At 50.9% G+C, this 23,235-nt stretch overlaps 1 protein-coding gene across 1 annotated transcript; it reads right to left on the bottom strand.

Moving 5' to 3' along the window:
* Window positions 1-533: 533 nt before the first annotated feature.
* NUTF2 (nuclear transport factor 2) lies at window positions 534-21,041 on the bottom strand. Its single transcript, XM_062177076.1, has 5 exons — window positions 20,934-21,041; window positions 5,906-6,033; window positions 2,920-2,991; window positions 2,733-2,831; window positions 534-1,050 (listed from the first exon to the last, which is right to left on the bottom strand). The coding sequence occupies exons 2-5, from the start codon at window positions 6,002-6,004 to the stop codon at window positions 937-939; spliced, it is 384 nt and encodes a 127-aa protein (XP_062033060.1). The 5' UTR covers window positions 6,005-6,033; window positions 20,934-21,041; the 3' UTR covers window positions 534-936.
* Window positions 21,042-23,235: the final 2,194 nt, after the last annotated feature.

The following is a 23,235-nucleotide window of genomic DNA, read 5'->3' as shown; positions in this document are numbered from 1 at the left end:
AGGCTGCCTGTTCTGGACACAGGTAGCACATGATCAGAGCTGCCCTTTGCTTGGGTTGGGGGATGTGGGGTATCCTGGATGTGATCATGATCCTTCTGGGGAACACAGCAGGTCCCTTCCTTGATCTTGATAAGGTATTAGGCCATAGGACCTGAATTTGATGGGCCATTTTTGCCACATCCTCTGTGGTTTCAGCAGGATTCAGGGTCGTATCTCGTACAAACTAGAACCCTAAACCTACAAAGGACAGGGGCCACAGGAGGTGGCAGAACTGCCTGCAGAGGCTTCAGTGCAAGGGGAGCTTCAGTCAAGACCTGAACTCTCCCTGTCTGCTTTCCAAAGACCAGGTGGGCTGAGAATTCTGCTCCACAGGGCTTTTGAGGGAAGCAAGCTGGGAGTGCTGCTTCGACAAGTTTTCTCCTTGCAACAGGTTTTGCTGAGTTGGGGGCAGAGGTGAGAGGGAGACGAGAGACAATGGGGCAGGGTAATTACTGATGCCCAGCCAGCTAGTAAACTAATTCAAACAATTTAAACTGTTAAGAAAAGTTTTGTGGTTTTATTGTATCATGAGGCATTGAAACATCTGAACAAATCAATATCTGGGCGGTGAGGCAGCTGCTTTCTCCTTCACTTCTTTGGGTTACTAGAGCAACTTGTCAGTAGATTTAAAAAAAAAAAAAAAAAAAAGACAACCTTTTGCATTATTTAAGTCTTTCCAAGGCATGCGCTGGTACAACACAAACTTCTCCTGTCAGATGCAACTAGTCTAGAGTCCAAACATCATGCACAACACCTTGGTGGCAGCAGCGCACTGCGCCCTCTCCCACCATGGCCCTGCTCGTTTGTGAATGATATTTGGAGCATCTGGAGGAGTGTGAATAGTATCAGGAAGAGGAGGGAGGAGGAAACAGCGTTGAGTGCCTGGCTGGGAGGAGGTCAGCCGAAGTTGTGCAGGGCAAGCCTGAACATGTCATTGGTGCAAACCCAAGCATCGTTGATGTTCTTTAATAGGAACATCTGGTGGAATCCCATGATAGGGTCTTCGTCAGCCTGTAAGAAGAGAAAATGATTCAGTGAGAGCCAAGGAACAGAAAGGGAGTTAGTAGTTGGGGAATGAGGCAAAGAATACGAACCTTGGGATCAGGCCCTACTATACTGTACTCAAATCCTAGTATAGGCAAAAGGTATTTATGAATTAATATATCAAACACTGCACTGGGACGCAGTGGCCATGAAATGACAATTCACATTGTTCTGTGCTTCAAGTGCAGAATACTTCAGCAAGTTAGCTACTGCAACAGAGCAGATGACGCATCTGCTTCCAAACTCATGTCTCTGGGTACAAGTTACCAAAATTTGGAAAGAATCCCACAGTACTTATTACAGAACTTACAGTATCAAAAAACCATAACAGACTCACTGTTTGATAATGCCACTCAGTCCAATCAGGAGAAACTGCTGCAAATACTAACTATGGGCAAGTACGTGAGAAAAGGCTCAAAACTGGGTTTATGATGTGGTCACAGCTCTACAGGAAAAAAGAAAGCCATAGTCTCACCATCAGGTGATCTGTTTCCTGTCATCATACAACATCTGCAATGGAAACAGAATGGCAAGAAACTCTAGCCCAGCTGCGGAAAACCAGGATGAGGCATAGTTTGAAGCAGGTCAGCTACCCAGCTCTGTCTCTAATATCACCCATTTTTCTGTGCATTAATGTTAGTAAGGAGGCAAATTAGTCATCTGGGGGCTCCAAGCTGGACAGAAATACCAGGAAGAAACTGGGAAGATGGGAAGGGGCTCCACTTTCTACCCCAGCCTATAAGTTGGTACTGAGCTCCCCGGAGAGACTGTCTGCATCCTGAGGGCCTATTGGGCACAGGCTCTGGGCAGGGCATCTTGGACAGGCAGGAGAAACTGACAGTAAGGTCCAAGACAGAAGGATGATCCTCTGGGTCCACTGCAGAGGCTTAAGGCACCTTCCCTCCATGCCTACACTAGATTCAGGAGGCCCTGCCTACCTTGTCCAGAGAGGAAGGATTTGAGCCTGTTACTCTGAGCCCTACCACAACACATTCCCAGGAAGTTGAGATTGGGCCATTTGGGAAGGAGGGGCTTCTTGGAAATAGGGAACCGGCTTTAATCTTTCGGCACTGAGCAGGTTCCTTTGAGAGTTCTGGGAGGGGTCTGAGGGTCCATCAGAAGGTTGTGAGGATGACAGGTTATAAGAAGGAAAGGGAAAATGCAAGTCTGCTTTGCAGGTTAGGAGCTAATCTTGGGAATGGCAGCATGGGCTCTAGGAGGGACTGTCTCTTAGTACACAGCTGGCCTGGCCACCTATGCCTTGAGTTGTGTCAGGGCCCAGGGTCTTAGCACTACAACTCGCTCCTGTATCTCCTGTCCCTTTTCCAAAAAGGCTCTAGACCACTGTTCTCAAACTGAACTTTCTGTAATCACAGAAATGTTCTATATCAGCACTGTCCAATAGGTAGTCACATATGACTGATTATGAGCACTCAAAAACATTGCTAATGGACCTGAGAACTTTAATTTTAATAAATGTCATTTAAAAATTGTTCCACGTGACTGATGGCTATCATGCTGAACTACACAGCTCTGAACAGCTACTTTGCGTGCTGATTGATAACCGGGTCACATGCACAGGAAGAGCAGGGGCCCAGGGTTCTCCTCTCCTGCCCACCCCTCCCCTAGTACTGCAGCAGCACTGTTACCTTGAGCTGGCCCACAACCATGCTGATGATGCAGCTATCTGGCGTGGGCTGATGGTCCTGAGCCGTGATGCTGTGCTGGATTTTCTGGAAGGGAAGGCTCTACAAGAGAAAGAGTGGTCAGTGGGCTGAAAGAGGCCAGAAGGCGTGGGAAGGAGTCGCCTGCATCCCAGCTCTGGCCCTTACTTACAGACAACTTCTCCACAATGGCAGCTTTCCCTTGGAACTGCTGTCCTTCCCACGTAAGGCATGACGCATCAATCTGCAAAAGGCAGGCAAAGTCCAGGGTCAGAGCCTCAGAACACAAAAGTGGTCTCTAAGGACGCCAAAAATGGGAGAAATGAGTGCCCATCTCCGTTTCCGTATCTGAACAGAGGGAACTGAGGGTAGCTCCCAAACTTTACACTATTGTGACTTCTTTAATTACACATCCTTTTTCTGAGGTTAGATGCTGATAGACTATTTAACAAAATATACCCACTAGGCTCATTTCCCATTTTTATTCAAGAAGTCATATGGCCTCAGACATGCTGGTGCGTCAGGAGTGCCACGGTGGCCTGGGTTCACACAAAAGCCAACCTGCTGTGAGGTCAGTAAGCCTCAATTCCACAGAAGTCTTCAGAAATAACTTGCAAACATCTCAATTCATCTCCGTCTCCAGGGCCATAGCAGAGTTCCCCTGTGGCCCTTCCAGCGAGCCTTCTGGTACTCACAGGGTCAGGGATGGATAGAGGCTGACAAGGCCTAGTCCGGGACCCTCTCTGCCTTCACAGACAATCCCATAGGCAACCCACTAGGTAAGTCGTCCCCACCCCTCCCAAACCTCCCTTTCACCTTTCACAACCTTCAGGGACAGAACGCAAAAGGGCCTCTGCTACACACTAGCTGTGATATTACGTAAGTCACTTATTTTTCTGAGTCTGAGTTTCCTAATCTTCAAAGAGGAAATTTGCTGAAGATTATGAAACAATATACATACGTATATACTGTGTTCTTTTAGGACCTTGCTAACTCTCCTCTCTGGGTCAGGCCTGCTTTAATTAACAGACAACGTGCAACACTACCAGTCTAACAGAGTCAGTTCTAGTTTTTCAAAATACTCTCCTGGGGCAGCGTTTGACACAGCAGCTTGGGATGCCCACATCCCATATCACAGTGCCCAGTTTAAGTCTCAGCTCCTCTGCTTCTTCTTCTTCTTTTTTTTTATTTATTTTATTTTTGACAGGCAGAGTGGACAGTGAGAGAGAGACAGAGAGAAAGGTCTTCCTTTTGCCGTTGGTTCACCCTCCAATGGCCGCCGTGGTAGCGCGCTGCGGCCGGCGCACCACGCTGATCCGATGGCAGGAGCCAGGTGCTTCTCCTGGTCTCCCATGCGGGTGCAGGGCCCAAGCACTTGGGCCATCCTCCACTGCACTCCCTGGCCACAGCAGAGAGCTGGCCTGGAAGAGGGGCAACCGGGACAGGATCAGTGCCACGACCGGGACTAGAACCCGGTGTGCCGGCGCCACAAGGCGGAGGATTGGCCTAGTGAGCCGCGGCGCCAGCCAGCTCCTCTGCTTCTAATCTAGCTTCCTGCTGATGTGCATTCTGGAAGGCAGCAGATGGTGACTCAAATACTTGAGACCCAGATGGGAGTTCCAGTCTCCTGGCTTTGGCCTGACCCAGACATGGCTATTTGTGTGTGTGTGTTTTATTTGGCAGGTAGAGTTATAGATAGTCAGAGAAAGAGAGAGAGAAAGGTCTTCCCTCCGCTGGTTCACTCCCCAAATGGCGCCACAGCCGGCGCTGCACCAATCCGAAGCCAGGAGCCAGGTGCTTCTTCCTGGTCTCCCATGCAGGTGCAGGGGCCCAAGCACTTGGGCCATCCTCCACTGCCCTCCCGGGCCACAGCAGAGAGCTGGACTGGAAGAGGAGCAACCAGGACTAGAACCCGGCGCCCATATGGGATGCTGGCGCTACAGGTGGGGGATTAACCACGTGAGCCACGGCACTGGCCCCCAGACATGGCTATTTGAAGAGTGAACCCGCAAATGAAAGATCTGACTCTTCCTTTCAAATAAAATGAAATAAATTTAAAAAAAAAACTTTTCTATGATAATTGACCATCAAATAATATCTATTTTGCATCTGGTTGTCATTGGTAAAATTCCTTTCTTTCTTCCCAAAATTTTTGAATGGACCTTAATATTTTGAGGCAGACACAGAAGATCAACCAGCCAGGGGCTGCAACTAGGTCTAGAAGACTCCTATTACCCCGATTTTGGGCAGACCTGCAAGGCAGTCACCTGATCAATCGCATTTCTGTGTCTGAAAGTTGGGTAGAGTCATGTATAAGTAGTTCTTGGGGACTAGTGCTATGGTATAAAAGGTTAAGCCTCCGCCTGCAGTGTCAGCATGCCATACAGGTGCTGGTTCAAGTTCCAGCTGCTCCATTTCAGATCTGGCTCCCTGCTAATGCTCCTGGCAAAGCAGTGAAAGATGGCCCAGGCACTTGGGCCCCTGTACCCACATGGGAGACTCGGAAGAAACTCCTGGCTCCTGTCTTCGGCCTGGCTCAACCCCAGCTATTGCAGTCATTTGGGGAGTGAACCTGCGCTCTTTCTCTCTCTGCCTCTGGCTCTCTTTCTCTGTAACTCTTTCAAATAAATAAATAAATCTTAAAAAAAAGTTTTTGGTGTATATAAACATTACTAAAATAGCAGCAAACAATGCCTGCATAGAGGGGTTTCTCAAAGGACATGCCAGCCTCCCTGGGATACTGCCATTTGTTTCCCATGAGCATTCAGCTTCTGGCCCCAAAAGGAAGCTGAACTTGGGACCTCTTAGAAAAGCTCAGGTTTGCACGAAAGATGCTGCAGGCTTTTGCCTCCAGAGGGCACCAGAAACCTTAGTCTCTGCCTGCTGCTGACTAACCTGGAACAGAGGTACTGCCAGGACCATGTGCCTTGACCACACAGAATGGCAAGCGTACAACACCCAGCCTAGGATACCAGGTTTCTCAGTCTTGTGGAAGATGAGAGCAGGAAATGTTATGAATCAGTAAACTGGGCCACGCACTGGCCCTTTATTCCATGGGTGGAAATTCAGAGAGATGTGGCCAGATCTGCAAGGGCTGCCAGAGCTTGTGAGTGAACTGGCCCAGCACTTGAACTGATCCCCTGGAGCTGGATACTTACGTAAATTGCGCCTAGTTGGGTTCTGTCATTATCAAATAACTGGTAGTAATGTTGAATGAAGCTGGATCCAATCTGCTCCCAAATTGGCTTGTCTCCCATTCTGGAGCGTCACCTGGCCTTGTTGAGACCTGAAAGACCAGCAGGACAGAGAGGGGTGTGTTGGTACCATGGGAGCAGGAGGTAACCACTTGCTGACCTCTATCCCTCTCTGGCTTCCTCAGGCAGTGAGTCCTTTGTTGATATTTGTTCCTTCTGTGAGCATGGACAGACCCTGAGGAACTAATCGGAGACTCCTATCTTCAGCCAGACCAGTGCTAGGAGCCAAGAAGTGTAACAGACTCAGTCTTTTCTTTGAGGAGCTCCTGGATGATGAGAAAAAGAGGTGCCAAGGTGGTGGCAGACATAAGGTTGCTGAGGGTGCAGGCCCTTCAGTGTCTAAAAAGGGGAGGAGCCTTTAAGGATTATCTCAATTATCTCAACAATCTGCAAGGGTAAAGTTATGGCCACCTTCCCACTTTACATTGATATCCATGCGTGGAGTGTCTTCTATCCTAACCTTCAGGTGCCGGGATCTGTCCGAAGGCTTGGTTGGCAGTGACAGTGAAGGGGAACTAGCCTCTTCAGGCTTCATTCCTGGGGAGGGCATGTGTGCAGGCTGAGCTGCAGCCTGAGATGCTCATTCCCTATCACAGTGCCTGGTTCAAGTGTTGGTTACTCCACTCCGATTCCGCTTCTTCCTAATGCATCTGAGAGGCAGCAGCTTATGGCTCAAGTACTTGAGTCCCTGTCACCCACACAGGAGTTCCTGGCTTCTAGCTTCCACCTGGCCCAGCTCTAGCTGTTGAAGACATTTGGGGAGTGAGCCAGCGGATGGAAGATCCCTCTTTTTACCTCTCTCTGTCACTCTGCCTTTCTTTTTCTTTTTTTTTTTTTTTTTAAGATTTATTTACTATTTATTTGAAAGCCAGAATGACAGAGAGAGGGAGGGAGGGAGAGGGAGCGAGAGCGAGAGCAAATCTTTCATCCACTGGTTCACTCCCCAGATGGCCACAAATGCTGGAGCTAGGCTAATCTGAAGCCAGGAGCCAGGAGCTTCTTCTGGGTCTCCCACGTGGGTGCAGGGGCCCAAGCACTTGGGCCGTCCTCTGCAGCTTTCCCAGGCTATTAGCAGAGAGCTGGAAAGGAAGCAGAGCAACTGGGTCTCGAACTGGTACCCATATGGGATGCCAGCGTCACAGGCAGTGGCTTTACCCACTACAACACAACACCAGCCCCAACTCTGCTTTTCAAATAAATATATCTTTAAAAAAAAAAAAGTCCCATATGTGACAAAACCAGCAAATGACTCTCTTAAGTCTCAAAGGGGCAGGTTACATCTTGGAGGTCAGGCAATACCCAACCTTGCCCTTTCTGGAGCATGTCCTCACTGATGGGGGTGACACCTACCTGTTTTTTGGGGAGGCATGAGTTCAGAGGACCAGAGTTAATAGTTGAGGCACGAGAGGAAGGAAAATAGAGGCTGTGTGGGAAAATATGTGGTCTCTTCCATCCTCCCTTCTTGATGTTGCTTTCATTGCAAGAGGCTCTCTCTCTCTGGTTTCTGAGGGAGAGGGGAGCACCACTCCCAGTCAGAGACCATGGCTGCAAGAATGCTGGATGTTGAACAGCAGGTTAAGCTGCCAACCACAACCCCAGCATCCCATATGAGCCCTGGTTCAAGTCTCAGCTGCTCAACTTCTGATCCAGCTCCCCGCTACTGCACCTGGGAAAGTAGTGGAAGATGGTCCAAGTACTTGAGCTTCTGTTATCAACATGGAGTTCCTGGCTCCTAGGTTTGGCCTGGCTTAGCCCTGGCTGTTCCAGTCATTTGGGGAGTGAACCAGTGGATGAATGATGTCTCTAACTCTTTTAAATAAATAAATAAATAAACAAACAAACAAACCTTAACAACAACAAAAAAAGAAGGTTGGTTGGAAAACTAAAGCCCAGGTGAGAGAGCCACTCTGCCTCACACCTCACTCTGGATGACAAGGTGCTGACCACACAGAATGACAAGCCTTCAACACCCAGGCCGGGATGCCACAAATGCAGACTGTGTGTTGTTCTGTCATTGTCTGTGACTGAAGTGAACTCCCCCGTCCTGAAAATAGGTGGGTTCACCCCAGCAGACAACCATCAGGGAGGCAATCTGATGTAGAGCCTCTGGCACCTCGGCTGTAAAATGGGGATAGTAACCCTGATGTTGCTGGTGGCTGTGAGGTTCTCCAGGGAAATGGCAAAGCCCAACATGGTAAGCGCTGGCTTGCTCCAGGCTCTGTGACCTCATTCAAGGCCAGCAGGGAGGGACAGTGACAGTGCAACCAATCCCACAGCCTGTGACCACTTCAGCCAATGAGCAGCCAGGAAACTAAGCCAGTTTTATTTTAAGTCCCCTAGGAGGTAGTGAAACAAAAATAGAAGCTCAGCGCAGGGATGACTAAGAAATGTCCAAGAAAGTCTAAAGCAAGCAGGAGAGAAGGCTTGGATCCGGCCACGCCTGCTACACGGGAACATATGTGTTTCTCAATTCACACTCTGCCAAAAAAACAAATCAACAAGTGGGAAAAACATAGGCTCAACATCTGCTATCGTGGTCATATCCCCATGGGACAGACTGGCTGTGCCCAAACTGCCAGTGCCTCAGGCAGAGCACAGCTCCCTACTCCCGCACCTTTGCTGCCCCAACCCTCCCCAGTGTTCACTCTGCTTAGCTCAGAGTGCCTAGATCCACCACATCCCGCAGGATGCTCCGCCCAGTCCCAGAGAGTTCTGGGGGCAGCAGGAAAGCTGGGGGAATGGATAAGGGCCATCTCTCCCTCTGCCTTTGGCGCACAGCAAGGCTGGGCAGCAATCAAAGGAGAGCTGAGGAAAAGAGTATGCACATAAGAAGAAACACCATCGGGGCGGACTTGAAGCGTAGCAGCATTCCACCTGGGCGTCAGTTGGAGCCCTCACTGCTGTACTTCCTTATTTTTTTGACAGGCAGAGTGGATAGTGAGAGAGAGAGACAGAGAGAAAGGTCTTCCTTTTTGCCGTTGGTTCACCCTCCAATGGCTGCTGCGGCCGGCGCATCTCGCTGATCCGAAGCCAGGAGCCAGGTGCTTCTCCTGGTCTCCCATGCCGGTGCAGGGCCCAAGCACTTGGGCCATCCTCCACTGCCTTCCCGGGCCACAGCAGAGAGCTGGCCTGGAAGAGGGGCAACCGGGATAGAATCCGGCGCCCCGACCAGGACTAGAACCCGGTGTGCCGGCGCCGCAAGGTGGAGGATTAGCCTGTTAAGGCACGGCGCCGGCCACTGATGTACTTCCAATCCAGCTCCCTGCTAAGGTGTCTGGGAAAGCAATGGAGGATGGCCCAAGTGCTTAGGCCCCTGCACCCACAAGGGAGACACAAAAAAAAGCTCCTGGCGCCTGGCTTCAGACTGGTGCAGCTCCAGCCATTGCGGCCATTTGGGGAATGAACCAGCGGATGGAAGATTCTCTCTCTCTGTAATTCTGCCTTTCAAATAAATAAATCTTAAAAAGGAAAAAAAAAAAAAAAAAAAGGAAACACCATCAACAAAGGTCTATGGGCACGAAAAGACGTGAGAACAGGAAACCAGGAGGCTGGGGATGGAGGGGAGGGGAACTAAGGCTGGAAGCTGAACTAAAGTCAACAAGGCACTACAATGTGGTAGGACAGAAGTATGGGGGTGTTCTCCCTTTTTCAGTAGTGTTCTTCATGGTGTGATAGCTTTCTAATACAACTATTACTGGGCTGAAGAGGTAGAGAAAGTGTGTGGGGCAGAGTGACAGAAGGACAGAGGGCCCTCTGTTCTGGCAGGGCAGAGCTCGCTCCATGAAGGTCAGGACAGCTGAAAGGCTCCCAGAAAGTTTGAGAAGGAACCTTCAAAACTATGTCCAGGGGCTGGTGCTGTGGCATAGTGGGCTAAGCCTCTGCCTGTGGTACTGGCATCCCATATGGGCGCCAGTTCAAGTCCCAGCTGCTTCTCTTCCAATCCAGCTCTCTGCTATTGTCTGGGAAAGCAGTGGAGGATGGCCTAACTCCTTGGGTCCCTGCACCTGTGTGGGAGATCCAGCGGGGGCTCCAGGCTCCTGGCTTCGGATTGGCATAGCTCCAGCCATTATGGCCATCTCGGGGGTGAACTAGTGGATGGAAGATATCTCTCTCTCTCTCTCTAACTATGCCTTTCAAATAAATAAATAAATCTTCAAGCAGGTGTTAAAATCCCACATCCCACACTAGAGTGCCTGGGTTTGATACCCGTCTTGGCTCCTGACGTTAGCTTCCTGCTAATCCAGACTCTGCAAGGCAGCAGGTTATGGCTCAAGAAACGGTTCCTTCCACCCATGGGAGATCTGGGTTGAGTTCCTGGCTTTGAACTAGCTTGGTCTGGTGCTATTGGAGGCATCTGGGAGTGAACCAGTGGATAGCAGCTCTCTCCCTATCTTTCAAATAAGAAAAGCAAACTTTGGCCAAGACCAGTGCTGGTTTCAGTTAACTGCATCCCTGAGCTCTAAACCACAAAAATAATCTAATCTATCCCATACCTTTGGGTTAGAGGCCAAATCCTCAGCTACACAGGTGGTCCCCTATACTTGTCCTATTACCCCAGCCATCCTCTCCTACCTTGATTCAGCTCCACAAACACACACCAAGACTCACTGAGTGCTTGCTCACATTTTTTTTTTTTTTTTTTTTTTGTAGAGGTGAATCCCCCTGCCAGGATACCCTCCCTCCCCTCATCAGCTTGGTTAGTTTCTACTCTTCCTCCAAGTCACCATTCAGACCCCACAGACCCCACCTATTTGGGGAGTCCTTCCCACACTCAAGCCCCCATACAAAAACACACCTAACAACACTCCTGGGCCCTGCTCCTCTACCTGAGCACTGTGGTTCTGGGCTGATGGGGTTCTAGTCATACCTATCTCCCAGCACCCCCCACAGGGCTTTCCACTCATGGCTGAGAGGCAACATTCCTAAGTCTAAAACCAGGAGTGTAGAGCCTCTCCCTAAGTCCAGGCCCGACTAGGACAATGTTTTCCTAGGATGTCCATGAGCTCTAACCCTATTTCTTAATTTACTATGGAAATAACAGCCTTGGAAAGAAACAAAATGCCAACCCTCAGAGGCAGTCTCACTTTAGAATGGGGACTGACCACCCTCATGGTTTCTTCTATAGCTCTTCTGAGGCTGCTGATCACAACTCCTGCTCCATCCAGACTGCTGGCCACCACAGGCCAGGCTTCTTGAGGTATAGAAAAGACTCCGGGGACCAGCGCCGTGGCACAGTGGGTTAATCCTCTGCCTGTGGTGCTGGCATCCCATGTGGGTGCCAGTTCTAGTCCCAGCAGTCCCTCTTCCAGTCCGGCTCTCTGCTATGGCCTGGGAAAGCAGTGGAGGATGACCCAAGTCCTTGGGCCCCTGCACCCATGTGGGAGACCCAGAAGAAGCTCCTGGCTTCCACCCACATGGGAGTCCCTGATGGAGTTCCTGGCTCCTGGCTCTGGCCTGCCTCGGCCCTAGTCACTGAGGCCATTTGGGGAAGGAACCAGTAGAAGGAAAATCTCTCTTGGTCTCTCTCTCTCTCTCTAACTCTGCCTTTCAAATAAATAAATAAATAAATATTTTTCTTTTAAAAAGAAAAACTTCATGTTTATCCTCAAACTTTAGATACTTTCAAAGGCAAAACTTGAAATATTGTCTGGGGATCAGTGCTGTGGTATAGCAGTTTAAGCCACCATCTACAGTGCTGGCATCCCATATATCCACCAGTTCGAGTCCCAGCAGATGGAAGATCTCTCTCTCTCTCTGCCTTCCAAATAATTAAAAATAGAGGGCCGGCGCCGCGGCTCACTAGGCTAATCCTCCGCCTTGCGGCGCCAGCACACCGGGTTCTAGTCCCGGTCGGGGCACTGGTCCTGTCCCGGATGCCCCTCTTCCAGGCCAGCTCTCTGCTGTGGCCAGGGAGTGCAGTGGAGGATGGCCCAAGTCCTTGGGTCCTGCACCCCATGGGAGACCAGGAGAAGCACCTGGCTCCTGCCATCGGATCAGCGCAGTGCGCCGGCCGCAGCGCGCCAACCGCGGCGGCCATTGGAGGGTGAACCAACGGCGGGGGAAGACCTTTCTCTCTGTCTCTCTCTCTCACTGTCCACTCTGCCTGTCAAAAAAAAAAAAAAAAAAAGATAAACTTATTTTAAAAAAAGATTTATTTATTTATTTGAAAGGCAGAGATACAGAGAGAGGAGAGAGAGACAGATCTTCCATGCCAGTACTGTAGGCAAAGGCTTAATCTACAACACAGTGCTGGCCCCAAATAGATAAACTTTTTTTAAAAATAAACTTTTATTAAAAATAAAAAATTGGGGCCAGCATTGTGGTGCAGTGGATTACGCTGCCACCTATGACACCAGCATCCTATGCAAGTGCTGATTCGAGTCCCAGCTGCTCCATTTCCAATCCAGCAGCCTGCTAATGTGCCTGGGAAAGCAGCAGCAGATGGCCCAAGTACTTGGGACCCTGACACCCACATGGGAGCCCTGGATGGAGTTCTAGGCTCCAAGCTTTGGCTTGTCCCAGCTCCAACCAATGGGGCTATTTGGGAAATGAACCAGTGAATAGAAGATTGATCTCTCTCTCTTTCCCTCTGTGTAACTTTGTCTCTTAAATAAAAAAAGTAGCAGGGGCCAGCGCTGTAGCATAGTGGGTAAAGCCGCTGCCTGCAGTGCTGGCATCCCATATGGGTGCCGGTTCGAGTCCCAGCTGCTCCACTTCTGCTCCAGCTCTCTGCTATGGCCCGGGAAAGCAGAGGAGGATGGCCCAAGTCCTTGGGCCCCTGCACCCATGTGGGAGACCAGAAGAAGCTCCTAGCTCCTGGCTTTGGATCGGCCCAGCTCTATCCGCTGTGGCCATTTGAGAAGTGAACCAGCAGATGGAAGACCTATCTCTCTGCCTTTGTAACTCTGCCTTTCAAATAAATAAATAAATCTTTAAAAAATAATAATAATAAAGTAGCTATCTAGCTATTCCCAGCATTGTTTTCTTAGAATTTATCACTGCCTGAGATTATCACATATATACATTTGTATATATACAGTCTGTCTCCCTGCCTGGGGCACCCCTAGCCACCCCTTTTCCTTAGCCCAGCCCTCAATAACCACTGTTGACTAAGTGCACAAATGTGTGGGAGCCTGGCCAAGAGGCCAGCCCTTCCTCTTTGGAGGAGGAGTGAGTTCTGGGCAAGCCCTGCTCAATTTAAATGGCCCAGTGACCCACTTCCCCTCCACCCACACTTCTGTTTAAGCTGTCAGGAAACAATCTTTTTGTGGCTCACCCAGCTATCTGTGGTCTAAGCAAAGTGGGACTTGGCTTCAGCCCCCTCTTCCATTCCCAAGGTCCTGCTCACCTGATGGGCAGCTCTGGCTAAACAGCAGGCACAAACCACACCCTCGAAGACCTTGCCTCTGGTGGCCTGTTCCGGCTCTCCCTGTGGTGTGACCCTATGACCTGTCTCATCACTAATTGTGGGGATGTCAGCAGGAAATCAACTGAGGGCATAAGGCAGGACCCAGCTGTAAGGAGTTATCATCAGTTCCTGGGCGAATACTAGGTCAACAGCTAGGCAGAAGGTGAGTAGTTCAGCCTCCCACAGGGAGGCCACTCATGGGTCAGACCTCGAACCAGGAATGGCAACTGTCCAGCTCTCCATTCCCCTGCCTCAGGCCTGGAGAGAAATCAGCCAACGTCTGGGGCCCAGATGGCGCAGCACAAAACCCTCTCTGGGACCAACACTCAAGGCCTAGGAGTTTCCCGCACCCCTTCCTCAGTGGTCTGCACTGACTGCTCCATAAGCTGAATCCTGAGATCTAGTCTGTCCTCTCTGCCCTGCCCTCCCTGAGTACCTCTCTTTCCCAGGTGGCTAGCAAGATCTCCCACCTGAGTCCTGAACAGCTCCCATCTGTGAACTTGCTGCTTAGGCACACGTGAATTTGTTTCCCCCAGTAGAACCCGCGTAGTCTACCTGACCAGGCCCATGGTCTGCCACTACTGTGCCTGGTCAACACCAACGTGGCAACCCAGAGGCTGAGAAGAGAGGGGAGTAAAACATGACAATGGAGCCCAAAGGGTGGTGGCCAGAATGTCTCCTGCAAGTCAAACACTGGTTTGTATTCTCTCATTTGAGCCTCACAATAAGTCCTATAAAGCTGCTATGATCATCATCACTTAGTAGATGAAGAAACCAAGACTCTTAGAGGTTAAAAAAGAATTGAGGAGCCGGCACTGTGATGCAGTGGGTAAAGCTGCCGCCTGCAGTGCTGGCATTCCATATGGGCGCCGGTTCTAGCCCTGGCTGCTCCACTTCCGATCCAGCTCTCTGCTGTGGCCTGGGAAAGCAGTGGAAAGCAAGTCCCTGGGCCCCTGCACCCATGTGGGAGAGCTGGAAGAAGCTCCTGGCTCCAGATCTGCGCAGCTCCGGTCATTGCGGCCATCTGGGGAGTGAACCAGCGGATGGAAGACCTCTCTTCTTCTCCTTCTCTCTCTGTGTAATTCTTTTAAATAAATAAATCTTTAAAAAAAAAAAGAATTGAAGACCACACAATGCCATTGGCATAGCCAGTGTTAGAATGTTCACAAAACTGGCCAGGATTGGAACTGCTGAGGGCCACTATGGAGTAGCAGAAAGCAGCTGGAGGCAAAATCGGGAGGCAGGGGGAAAAGTCCTTTTCTTCTCCTTTGAAATCAGCAAGCTCCTCAGGTTGAAAAATACCTGATTACATGCTGCGCAGGTCAAAGCAGGTTTGCACTATAAGAATGATTGAGAATTTGAATTATCCTAGGCCTGAAACCACCTGCAAGTAGAACCAGGGGCTCCCCACACAGACCCTTGCAAAGGACAGCAGGCTTTCTAGTTTCTACCCTGGCAAGACCCGACCCAGACCGACCCGGGGTCTGAAGTATCTGATATTTTAACAAACAAACATTCTAGAATTTACTGTTTACTAAGGATACTGAGGCAAACAGCCCTCAGGTACCCCAGATACACTCCACTTATGAACGGGAGATCTCCATTGACTTGGTAGCCCTGTCTCCAGCCTAGGGGCTTTGAGAGTTGGCACACAGCAAGAAAAAGAGAGTAAGGCCACAAGGCCAGCTTTGTGGCATAGCAGGTTAAGCCACGGCCTGCTATGCCAGCATCCCATATGGAGATCGGTTCAAGTCTCGGCTGCTCCACTTCTGATCCAGCTCCCTGATAATGCACCAGGGAAAGCAGTGGAAGATGGTCCATACTGGGCTCCTGCACCCACATGAAAGACCCAGATGAAGCTCCTGGATTCTGACTTTGGCCCAGTTCAGTCCTAGCTGTTGTGGCTATTTGGAGAGTAAACCAGAGGAGGGAAGATCTCTCTCTCTGTGTCTGCATCTTTCAAATAAATCTTTCCAATAAGTAAATAAATGAGGCCCAGCATAGTGAAAGACATTCTTGGCCATAGGTCATCAGTAGCACAAGTCCTGGGGTCCATGAGCAGGCCCACCCCTTGCCCTGGTTCTCCCTTCCCTGTCACTGAAATCCCCAGCCTCAGCAAGACCCAAAGCATTCCGCCCAAGAGGACACACTCCATTTGGCAGGGTAAGAAGGAAGAAGGTGCCACACAGGCCTGCGGGCCAGAATGATCATACCATCACTCCAGCAATAACCGACACACTGCCATCTCTTTCAGGGAGGGATTCAAGAATTCCTGCCCCACACAAGCAAAGAAAGAGAATCACAGAAGCTCAAAATTAGTAGAGGAGTAGCCAAACCAAACTCCAAACACACAAATGTCATCCTCAAATGGTCCATGGTAGCCATGTGGGTGAAAGCCCTGCACAGAATTCAGCTCAACACAAGCCAAAGAAATCTTGTCCATCTTTGGAAAAAAAAGTTTGTTTATTTTTTGAAAGAAAGAGAACCTACCCTATGGTCTACTCTCCAAATTTCTACAACAGCCATCACTGAGCCAGGCCAAAGCCAGGAGCTGGGAACTCAACCCAGGTCTCCCATGTGTGTACCAAGAACACAGCCACTGCTTCCCATGGTATGCATTAGCAGGAAGATGGAATCAGGACCGAACCAGGACTTTAACCCAGGCACTCCAATATGAGAAACAATCGTTCCAAGTAGTAGCATCTTTTTTTTGGACGGGCAGAGTTAGACAGTGAGAGAGACAGAGAGAAAGGTCTTCCTTCCGTTGGTTCACCCTCCAAATGGCCGCTGTGGCCGGCACGCAGCACTGATCTGAAGCCAGGAGCCAGGTAATTCCTCCTGGTCTCCCATGCAGGTGCAGGGCCCAAGCACCTGGGCCATCCTCCACTGCACTCCCGGGCCACAGCAGAGAGCTGGACTGGAAGAGGAGCAACCGGGACAGAATCCAGTGCCCCGACCAGGACTAGAACCTGGGGTGCCGGTGCCGCAGGTGGAGGATTAGCCTAGTGAGCTGTGGCGCTGGCTTCCAAGTAGCATCTTAACCATTATGCCTAACAGCTACCCTCTGTCCAACTTTGACTGTTCATCTTGGGAAAACTTTCAATCCACTCCTCTTGCCCAGAAAGGTACCTTCCTTTCCTGGAGGTCCTAGTGAGGATGGGCTGAGGATGCAGTGTTGGCATTCCTGAAGTTTCTGTTGGCCCCTGCCCCATTTCCTAACCTCATAAGCAAGAAATACCAAGAAGCCTCTTAGACCACAGGGTCTGCTGAACCTCACATCTTTCTGGAGGGCTCCTCTTTCACCCAAGAAGGACTTCCTGATGGGTACTACTTCAGGAAAAACTATTTGGCATTTGAATCAAGGTAACCATGAGGGGCTGGCGCTGTGGTATAGCAGGTAAAGCCACTGCCTGCAGTGCCAGCATCCCATATGGGCAGTTATTCAAGTCCCAGCTACTCCACTTCCGATCCAGCTCTCTGTTAATGTGCCTGGGAAAGCAGTGGAAGACGGCCCAAGCCCTTGGGCCCCTGCACCCAGGTTAGAGAATCAAAGAAACTCCTGGCTCTTGGCTTTGAACAGGCCCAGCTCCAGGCATTGCAGCCAGTGGATGCAGGATGCAGGAACCAGTGGATGTAGGATCTTTCTGTAGCTCTGCCTTTCAAATAAATAAAGCTTTAAAAAAAAAAAAAAAAAAAAAGGTAACCATGAGAGCATCTCAATGAAAAGGGCAGAAGCCACAAACCCAGGTTCCAGGCAGAGAACTGGGAAATCACATACAATAAAATGCTGACGCAATTCCCAGGCACTGTGAGAATACCAAGCAGAGAGCTCTGCAGAAAAAAGGAGCAGCAAGTCGTAGAAGAAGTTGCAACTAGACTCAATAGCCATAGCGATCTGGAGTGGTGACAGCCTCACTCAAGGAACACTAAACTGCTGAGTCCATAATCCACAGTTACGTTTCCCTCTGTGGTTGCTGCCAGGCACTGGAGAAGGTGGCCCACTAACAGTCTCTCCTCTTTGGTGCACTAATCATGCAGAAACCTCTTCTTCGACAGAGGATTAACAGTCCCTGTAGGTTCCTTCATTCTATTTTTAAAATACTTTTAAACACGTATTTATTTATTTGAAAGTCAGAGTTACACAAAGAGAATAGAGACAAAAGAGAGATCTTCCACCCACTGATTCACTCCCCAGATGGCCACTATGGCCAGGAAAGGGCCAGGCCAAAGCCAGGAGCTTCTTCTGGGTCTCCAGGTAAGTGGCAGAAGCCTAATCACTTGGGCCATTTTCTGCTGCTTTCCCAGGACATCAGCAGGCAGCTGGATCAGAAGTGGGGCAGGGGCCAGCATGATGGCGTAGGGGGTAAAGCTGCCACCTGCAGTGCCAGCATCCCATATGGGTGCTGGTACAAGCCCCGGCTGCTCTAATTCTGATCCAGCTCTCTGCTATGACCTAGGAAAGCAGCAGCAGGTGGCCCAACCCCTTGGCGTGGGAGACCCGGAAGAAGCTCCTGGCTTTGGATTGGTGCAGCTCTGGCCGTTGCAGCCATCGGGGGAGTGAACCAGCAGATGGAAGACCTCTCTTTCTCTCCCTGCCTCTGCCTCTCTGTAACTCTGCCTTTCAAATAAAATAAAATAAATCTTTTTTTTTTTTTTTTGACAGGCAGAGTGGACAGTGAGAGAGAGACAGAGAGAAAGGTCCTCCTTTTGCCATTGGTTCACCCTCCAATGGCCGCCGCGGTAGCGCGCTGCGGCCGGCGCACCGCGCTGATCCGTTGGCAGGAGCCAGGTGCTTCTCCTGGTCTCCCATGGGGTGCAGGGCCCAAGGACTTGGGCCATCCTCCACTGCACTCCCGGGCCACAGCAGAGAGCTGGCCTGGAAGAGGGGCAACCGGGACAGGATCGGTGCCCCGACCGGGACTAGAACCCAGTGTGCCGGCGCCGCAAGGCGGAGGATTAGCCTGTTGAGCCACGGCGCCGGCCAAAATAAAATAAATCTTAAAAAAAAAAAAAAAGGAAGTGGGGTGGGGCCAGGACTTGAACCAGTGCCCACATGGGATGCTGACACTGCAGGCAGAGGCTTTACCTGCTATGCCACAATGCTGAGCCCAGCTCCCTTCATTTTAGCCCTCAGCACATAATACCAACATTACTCTTATAACCCCCAATACTGAGATCTCCTTTCCCTCAAAGCAACCTCACGTAAGATTCTAATGCTTTAGTCAGGGAATCCTAGAATTCTTAATGTAAGGAGCCTTCTGGTTCTAACATTTGAGAATTCTGCCTCCTTTAAGTCACCCATCCCAGCCCAATTTACCAACTGGAAAGACAGCTGAATAACATGCATGGCTTGGGGAAGTGAGCTCCTAGTCGTTAAGGGACCATATTTTGAGTTGGTTGATAAGCCAGGCACCCTGACACCTGCCTTACACTTCTGCACCCATATTCTGACTGCCTCATGTCAGGCTCCACTTCCTAGGTCAATCTTCCATGAACAGAGGGCACACGCAGATTCGGGAGAACCTCGGGCTTCTCTTATCTCTGAGACCTCAGTGGCCTGCCAAGTTCCAGAAAGATCAGGGACTTCTTGGAGTATTTAGCAAATCCCAAAACAAAGAAATTACAGGGAACATGTAGAGATTGGAGTAAGGAGAGATCTGAATTCCTCCCACTCCTGGTATCCTCGGAGAAGGAACAATATGTTTTTGACTCTGAAGGGCAAGCTACCCAGGGTCTTAGAATAATGCAAACTAATCCATAGCCATAAGCCTAGCTCATCTGAAACCTGTGTCCTAGAAAGCATCAGTCCGGACAATCTAGGGAGGGTCTAGAAATCATTGCTTCTAGTTCTGTCAGATCTGACCCTTATCACTGCTCAGCCTTTTAGCCAAGATCAAGCGTAGAGACCTGACCCCATGAACCCTGTAAGTGAGCTGTGGGTAGTCAGTCCCTCCTACTGGAAACAGGGCCTTGCCTAAGACTGAATTTCTGTGCTCATAGGCCAGGACATGGACTGTAGGAGTTGAGAGAGAAGGCAAACCCCGGTGAGCTCTGAACAGCATCCCTGCCTGTCCTCCTTGACCAGAGGGAATGACTAGGCAGAACCAGTCCAACTGCAGGAAAACTTCCAAGCCCAAAGCACACTGACCAGAAACATTCTCACCTGGGGAGATGCTCACAAAGGGCAGTGGTAGAAGGCAGTGGCTGTTGTTTTCAGCACAAGCCCAAGTCAGCCCTCCTACCTAAGACACCTGGTACTCTGCTAGTTGCTAAGGACAGGTCTACAAAGATCAAGCTGCTATAATCCCTTCCAGAAATGAGGCTCAGAAGCTGTGGTGGGTCAGAGGAATCAAAGTTTGACAGGGACTGCTCCCCAAGTCCCAAAGTCTTTCTTCTCTGGATAAGTCTCTTAATTTATCACCATTCAATCAGAAGTGCCTTCACCCAGGTTTCAGAAGGGCCCCAGAGTAAATCTGAGCCCTACAGCTCAAATGGGCCCCACCCCGAGATTCACTTCAAGCTCAGCCTCTCCTCTGGCACTAGGCTCATGAACCTCAGGCCTGGATTCTTTTCCCCTCTGCATTAAATCCCACCTCATCATCCCATTTCTATGGAGTCATCGTTTCTGGCAGGGCAATTCTATGTTGACTCCAGGAGGGGAACATGCGAGAATTGTGCTGCGCCTGAGAGTTCTAACAAGGCCTTGGAAACTCAAACATCCAACCTCACCTTCTCCTCCATTAACGGGCAACCAACCTCGTGGGGCCTAGATACTGATAGAGAAGGGCGGGGTTGGCCTACCAGCCCAGAGCGGCCTCATCAGGTCCAGATCTTCCAAGGCCGCCCAAGGGTGGAAACCCCTGGCCGTGCAGAACCCCCTCCCGCCTCGCGTTTCCTACCCTGATCTCCATATAGGAGAACCTATGCGTGGGTTCTACAAAGAAAGCAGGTTTCGTGAACTCCCAGCAGGCAGTCAAGCAGAGAAGTGTTCACCTAGGAACGGGAACCGGGTAAGGGACCCAGGGTCCAGTTGCGGCAGGTAGGCACCCTTACTCATACTGACCCCGGAGCGGGCCAGGTGGCCCGCTCATCCCCGATCCTTGGCAGGCGGTGGAGGGACTTGGGACTGGGGTCTGCCAGCTAGCCTGCCTGCAAAGCTTGCGGACTCCAGCAGGCCGGGCCAGGCTAGACGGGGCGGGGCCCTGAGAGCTCCATCCGGAAGGTCCGGACCAGAGAAAAGGGCCCTCGCCACAGCGCAGTCCGGGTGCACCAGCCACGGGGACCGCACGGCCCGGATAAGCGCCTGTCTGACTCCCTCTACGTTCCCCCGCGGCCGCCGCCTCAGAAGACCGGCGGGAGGCGGAGCCGCGCGCGACACATGGCCCGGGCCCCGCGCGGCTTCGGGCCGCCAGGAGGAGGGGAGGGGAGGGGCCTCCCAGGGACTCACAGCGGAGGCCCCGGACGGCCCAGAGCGCGGCTTCTGCGGCCCAGCCCCCGCCCCGGCGCTCTAGCCCCGACACTCACCCGAGGGGCTGGCACGATGGCGGCGGCGGCGGCGGCAACCCAGCGCGGTCTGCGACCGACTGTCCCTTCCCCCCTGCCTTCCCTTGCCCGCCGCGCTGCACTCTGGGAAACGTAGTACCACCCCTTTCGTTTCCGGCATCAGTGCATCTAGAGAAAACTACAATTCCCGCTGTGCTACGCGCGGAGACCCAGACACGGCCCGCGGCGCGGGAGGTGAGGCTAAGCCAAGGAGGGAGGCTGCCGGGGCGAGCCCCTGAGAATTGTGGTCTAGCGGAAGCCTCTGGAACACTGGAGGTTGGCGCCAGGCAAGGGTCAGGGCTCTGTTGTCGCCCGGTCCCAGCTGGCCTGGCCCCGCCCCGGCTGCACGGTGGATGGGGAGTTGGCCCCGCCTCTATGGGAGCCCGGCCAGCCCCCAGCTGGCCCAGCCGCCCTTTCCTAGGCCCCTGGACTGTTTCCGCTCCCGAAACCCCCATTTCGAGGTTCTGGCCGCCTCTTGGAAGCTGTGCGGCTTTAGCCCACCCCGGTGGAACCAACAGCTTCTGTTGTCCCAACATTCGTGCTCCGTTCCGGGGCTAATCGAGCCCAAAGCTGGTTTCCAGCAGACGCAAACACTGCTCAGGTAGGGCTTGGCTGGAGAAATTTTTACTCTCAGACTTGGCGGAGAATATTTCAAAAAGTTCGTGGAAAATGGAACTACAAGTATTTTGGAGCAAAAATTTGAAATCCATGCCTGTTTTTTCGTAATACGCATTTCCACGAACTTTTTGAAGGCCACTCTGCAGACAGGGGTCTCCAAAACATTCTTGATTTTTTTGTTGTTGTTGCAGCAGACAGAACTTTCATTTTTATCAATGTGGAAGGATACGGCTCACCCAGTTTCCCCATCACTGAAGAGACCAGATTGTAAACAGCCCTCCTCCCTTTCCTTTGAACACGCATTTCATCATTTCCTTGGTAACACAAACATTTAAAAGCCTGTGTTGGGCAAACCAGGGGACCTCAGGTAAGAGAAACAGCTATAAGGATTCTCTAGGTAGGCAGCTGCAAGCCATTCCTCCTTCCCAGGATCTCTCAGCACTCCTATTCTACTCACCCCCACTCCGTCTCCCTGGGATGATTGGTAAAGCCAGGCCAAATTTCCGTTTATTAAAGCCCAAGTCCGCTCAAACTACACTCTGCCTGACTAGGCGCTGTTTTTATTACTAAGTTGGTGAGAACTCTGCTCCTGTTTGTAGTGCATCTGCCATCTGGGAACTCCCTTGCTTGGTGATCTGTCCTCCAAGAAGCCAAAACACTGGACGCGTTGTATGTACCTAACTGCAGACACCAGAGAGGGTCCAAGTAGTGCTGCTAAGAGGTTCAGGAGAGCCAAAGCAGAAACAGCAGGAATCTCATCAAAAAACAGGAGCTCCGAACCAACACTGTGGCACAGTCAGGCAAAGCTTGTGATACAACCTGCATCCCGTATCTGTGTGCAAGCTCCGGTCCCGGCTGCTCTGCTTGCAATCCAGCTCTCTGCTGGCAGAGTGGCAGATGACAGTCCAAGTAATTGGGCCTCTGCACCCATACGGGAGACCTGGATAGCATTCTGGGCATGTGGTTTTGACCTGGCCTAGCCCCAGCTGTTGGAGCCATTTGGGGAATGAACCAGTGGATGGAAGATAATCTCCCTCTCTGTCATTCTTTCAAATAAATATTTCAAAACAAACGAGTTTAAGGATACACTGAAGAGTATAGCTGGAGTCTGGGGAAGCCCTACTGTCAAAGGAGAGTGGGGACATGTGACACTGGCCTAACAGAGGCATGCAAAGGGCTTCTGTCCCAGCTGGCCTGGAAATGCACTGCTCTGTTCCACCACCTATTACTAGCCAAAACTAATCCTAAGAAAGCAAAGATCGAACCCACCCCCACCAGGGCCAGAATTAACTCTAGGAAGACAAAGATTGAACCCACTCCTCACCAGGCTCCTATGCTACACCACCCTCACTTCCCCACCAAATTATTTGTGCCCAGCGACATGAAGGGAAGCAGAGACTAGTTTTTGTGCCACTCCACCTTGCAGCCACAAGGCAGGTCCCTAGGTATTGTGTCTAACACAGAGAAGGGAATCATTTTATGTAGCCCAAGAAAGTCGATTTTGTGTCCCAACACCTAAACAGGACTCACTTTAAAGGCATTCACCTCTCTTTATTGGCTTTGAGCTAAATTACTCAAAGCTATAGATAAAAATGTCACCCCACCACCACTCATATCCAATCTGAAGAAAAACAGAAGTAGCCAACCACAAATCCCAACGCTTTAA

Source organism: Lepus europaeus, chromosome 19 (genome assembly GCF_033115175.1).
Source record: "Lepus europaeus isolate LE1 chromosome 19, mLepTim1.pri, whole genome shotgun sequence".
NCBI classification, from domain to species: domain Eukaryota; kingdom Metazoa; phylum Chordata; class Mammalia; order Lagomorpha; family Leporidae; genus Lepus; species Lepus europaeus.
Note: the sequence above shows the minus strand (reverse complement) of the source record. Positions and strands in the feature narration are given on the sequence as shown.

Bases quoted from the DNA above. Each gene is read 5' to 3' on its own strand.
- NUTF2 (XM_062177076.1), bottom strand. From the start codon at position 6,004: ATGGGAGACAAGCCAATTTGGGAGCAGATTGGATCCAGCTTCATTCAA. The intron at 2,832-2,919 runs GTAAGTAAGGGC...TTTCTCTTGTAG, and splicing joins CCATTGTGGAGAAGTTGTCT to AGCCTTCCCTTCCAGAAAAT. The intron at 1,051-2,732 runs GTAACAGTGCTG...CTCTTCTTACAG, and splicing joins TGGTTGTGGGCCAGCTCAAG to GCTGACGAAGACCCTATCAT.